The 3,368-nt window shown below is 36.6% G+C and overlaps 1 protein-coding gene across 1 annotated transcript; it reads right to left on the bottom strand.

Annotated features, from left to right (window-relative positions):
• Window positions 1-2,197: 2,197 nt before the first annotated feature.
• Window positions 2,198-3,130, bottom strand: LOC126498593 (olfactory receptor 5B3-like). Its single transcript, XM_050137383.1, has one exon. The coding sequence runs from the start codon at window positions 3,128-3,130 to the stop codon at window positions 2,198-2,200; it is 933 nt and encodes a 310-aa protein (XP_049993340.1).
• Between the last annotated feature and the right edge of the window lie 238 nt (window positions 3,131-3,368).

The raw sequence follows: 3,368 nt of genomic DNA, 5'->3' as shown, positions 1-3,368 counted from the left end.
TAAGTGGATTAAACTATAGTAAGCTGGAAAACCAATTGAACTAGTAATTTATATGGGAAAACTCTACATTAAAGACAAGAGCACAAGAGTAATGGAAACCCTATTCCATTCTACAGGTAAACCACAGGTTATGACTGTCACAAATGAGTGTCAACATCATTAGGCAATGAAGTATTTATTAGTAGAATGTCAAATTAATGAAAATAACATAACAAATAGTTATTCAAATACAGAAACTCAATACAGGAAGCAGATTTTAACAATATTGAAAGTAGAAATTGAGTTCTACAACCACAGATAGAGTAAGAAACAGACTACTTAGAAAAACTTTCCACAGGGCAGGGAACCCTGACTGCCCTTCGGACTGGAGAGGGAGGAGGAGAAGGGGGGAGGGAGAGTGGAAAGAGGGGGAGGGAAATAGGAGGCTGGGAGGAGGCGGAAATTTTTTTAATAAAAAAAAGAAAAAAATACAATGAAATAGAAGGTATGAAAAATGTCACAATTCTACAACCTTAATCAGACCTAGACTGTGCTCCCCCAGACAGTAGATATTCCATTGCAGGTAAACATCCCCATAACATAAGAAGTATATAAGAGGTTGGACATAGTGGCACAGGACTTTAATTCCAACACTTGGGAGGCATAATCAGGTAGATTTGTGTGAATTTTACTTCAAATCCAACATGGTATAGATAGGAAGCTTCAGACTAGCCAATATTACATAGTGAAACCCAGTCCCCAAAATAAGCATATTCAGAAATTAATAGTTTTAACAAATTATAAAAGTTATTGATTATAGGAGATAATTTTCTCAACCACAGTACAAATGAAGTAGAAAATAATTAGGAAAAATAAAATATTCATATATGTAGAGAGAATACTACAATTTAGGGAAAGACTGACAAAAGAGAAACTATAAAATACTTTGAGACAAAAAACCAAATGATACATCTCAAAATTTTTGTTAAGTTGAGAAGGTGATAGTCATAAGAAAAACTGGGAGACTGTAACATGGGGGGGGGAGAATGATATCATGGGAATAACTCAATGTTAAAACTTAAAGAAAAAGTTGAAGGAAGAAATACATTTTAAAACTCAATTAAAATTTATGGAATAGGAAATATTGAGAGCTACACTGCTGATTCTAAAGGAAATATCAGTCTAAATGGTGAAATTTTGTAGACTGACTATATAAAAAGGAAAAAATAAAAATCATATAATAAAGTGAGGATAAGATTACAGAACTTGAGCTGGGCGGTGGTGTCACATTCCTTTAATCCCAGCACTCGGGAGGCAGAGGCAGGCGGATCTCTGGGAGTTCGAGGCCAGCCTGGTCTACAAGAGCTAGTTCCAGGACAGGCACCAAAGCTACAGAGAAACCCTGTCTCGAAAAACCAAAAAAAAAAAAAATTACAGAACTTACTTATGAGATAGTAATTATAGCACCTTTATGAATCAGTAAATTTTGGAGAACAACATCAAAACAAAATTCCTGATAATTGACAGAATAAACTGAGTGTGAAGTAAGGTACAACCTGAATGCATCTATAAATAGAAGAGGGATTGACTAAAGAATGATACCTCCAAAAGAAAGCCACAGGAACAAGGAGTTTCACTGTGAATTCTTTCAAAGTTTAGTAAAATCATAAGACTATGACAAAGAAGGAGCTGGTGAGGGGTTGTTACTGTGCCCTATGGAAGATCTAACACATTACTGCAAATAAGAGGCATACAACAACCACAACTCTAAAAGTCTAAAATCAGTCTAACAAGTAAGGGGTCTATAAGAGCCATGGTCACCCCCAAGGCTTTAAGGAAAGTGTTTTCTTTGTCTACACCAGTCTCCACTATACATTTGATGCCATTCTTAACATCCTTACCCTAATGTGTCAGTATTATCTGCATGGTACTGAGAAAAAGAAAAAACATGAAGATAGGCTTAGAGGGAGGTGGATAGGACCTGAGAAGAGTTGAGGAAGGGAAAACAAAATAATTGAAATATATTGTATGAAAAATTAAATAAAATAATATTTAACTTTTTAAATATTAATTAATAAAACATTTGTTGGTAATTTTTGAACTCATTATTGTAAAATGTAATGTTCCCTGTTTATAATTTTACTTAGAATATAAAGAGAAACTCAGGGGAATTAATCCAGGTATTCTGTATCTTCATAAGATAAAAATAATCCAGTGATTATTTGGTTTCACAAACCATCCTTCTGAATGCATTTATAACCTCCTTGTTTCTTAGGCTGTAGACCAGAGGGTTCAACATAGGGATGACCATAGTGTAAAAGACAGATGCGACTTTGTCGTTATCCATAGAATGACTGGAGCTGGGCTGTAAATACATGAAGATAAGAGTCCCATAGAAAATAGAGACTGAAGTGAAGTGGGAGGCACAGGTGGATATAGCCTTGTGATATCCTCTACCTGAGTGCATCTTTAGGATGGTGATAAAAATAAATGTGTATGATATTATGATAACCACAAGAGCAAGGAAGATATTGAAGCTGGCTAAGTCAATAAGAATAAGCTCATTAACACGTCTATCAGAGCAAGAGAGAACCATGACTGCTGGAACATCACAGAAAAAGTGATGGACCACATTGGATCCACAGAAGGAGAGCCTGAAAGTGTCTTCAGTGTAGATGGAGCCATTCAGGAAGCCATAGACATAGCAACTCGTGACCAGCCATGCACACACAGTTGTAGTCATAGTGGTGGCATAGTGTAGGGGCTTACACACTGCTGCATAGCGATCATAGGCCATCGAGGCCAACAGGAAATTTTCCACAGTACCAAAGGATCCAAAAAAGAAAATCTGAGCAGCACAAGCTTTGTAGGAGATGACCTTTTCTCTTAAGAAAAACCCAGCCATGACTGTGGGAGTGACAGCTGAAGAGTAGCAAAAGTCCACAAGGGACAGGTTACCTAGGAAAAAGTACATAGGGGTGTGGAGCCGAGAGTCAAAGAAAATCAGCAGGAACATCCCCAGGTTCCCCACCAAGGTGGTGGTGTAAATGAGGAGGAAGGTGATGAAAAGGGGAAACTGCAGGCCTGGGGCACTGGTGAGCCCCATGAGGATAAACTGTGTCACTTCTGTGCTGTTCTCCATCAGTGCCATCTGACAGCCACTAGATGATCTGCAGCAGCAAGAAAAAATTATATACTAATAAAGAAACTGAGCAAAAGTTGGAAGATATAAGACAAGATATACTCTTGTAAACATAATTAGCAATTCAAAGTAATGAAATTGAAAATCAAATTTGGTACACTAATTATAAACAAGAGAATAAACTGTGAAATTTGAAAAATACTAATGATTTATCCATGAGTGTTTCAAAAATATTATAACCTTTGGT

This window comes from Alexandromys fortis, unplaced genomic scaffold, assembly GCF_014885135.2.
Source record: "Alexandromys fortis isolate MF-2015 unplaced genomic scaffold, M_Fortis_MF-2015_v1.1 scaffold_3, whole genome shotgun sequence".
Taxonomy (NCBI): Eukaryota; Metazoa; Chordata; class Mammalia; order Rodentia; family Cricetidae; genus Alexandromys; species Alexandromys fortis.
The sequence above is the reverse complement of the archived record's forward strand: the minus strand, read 5'-3'. Positions and strand labels throughout refer to the sequence as shown.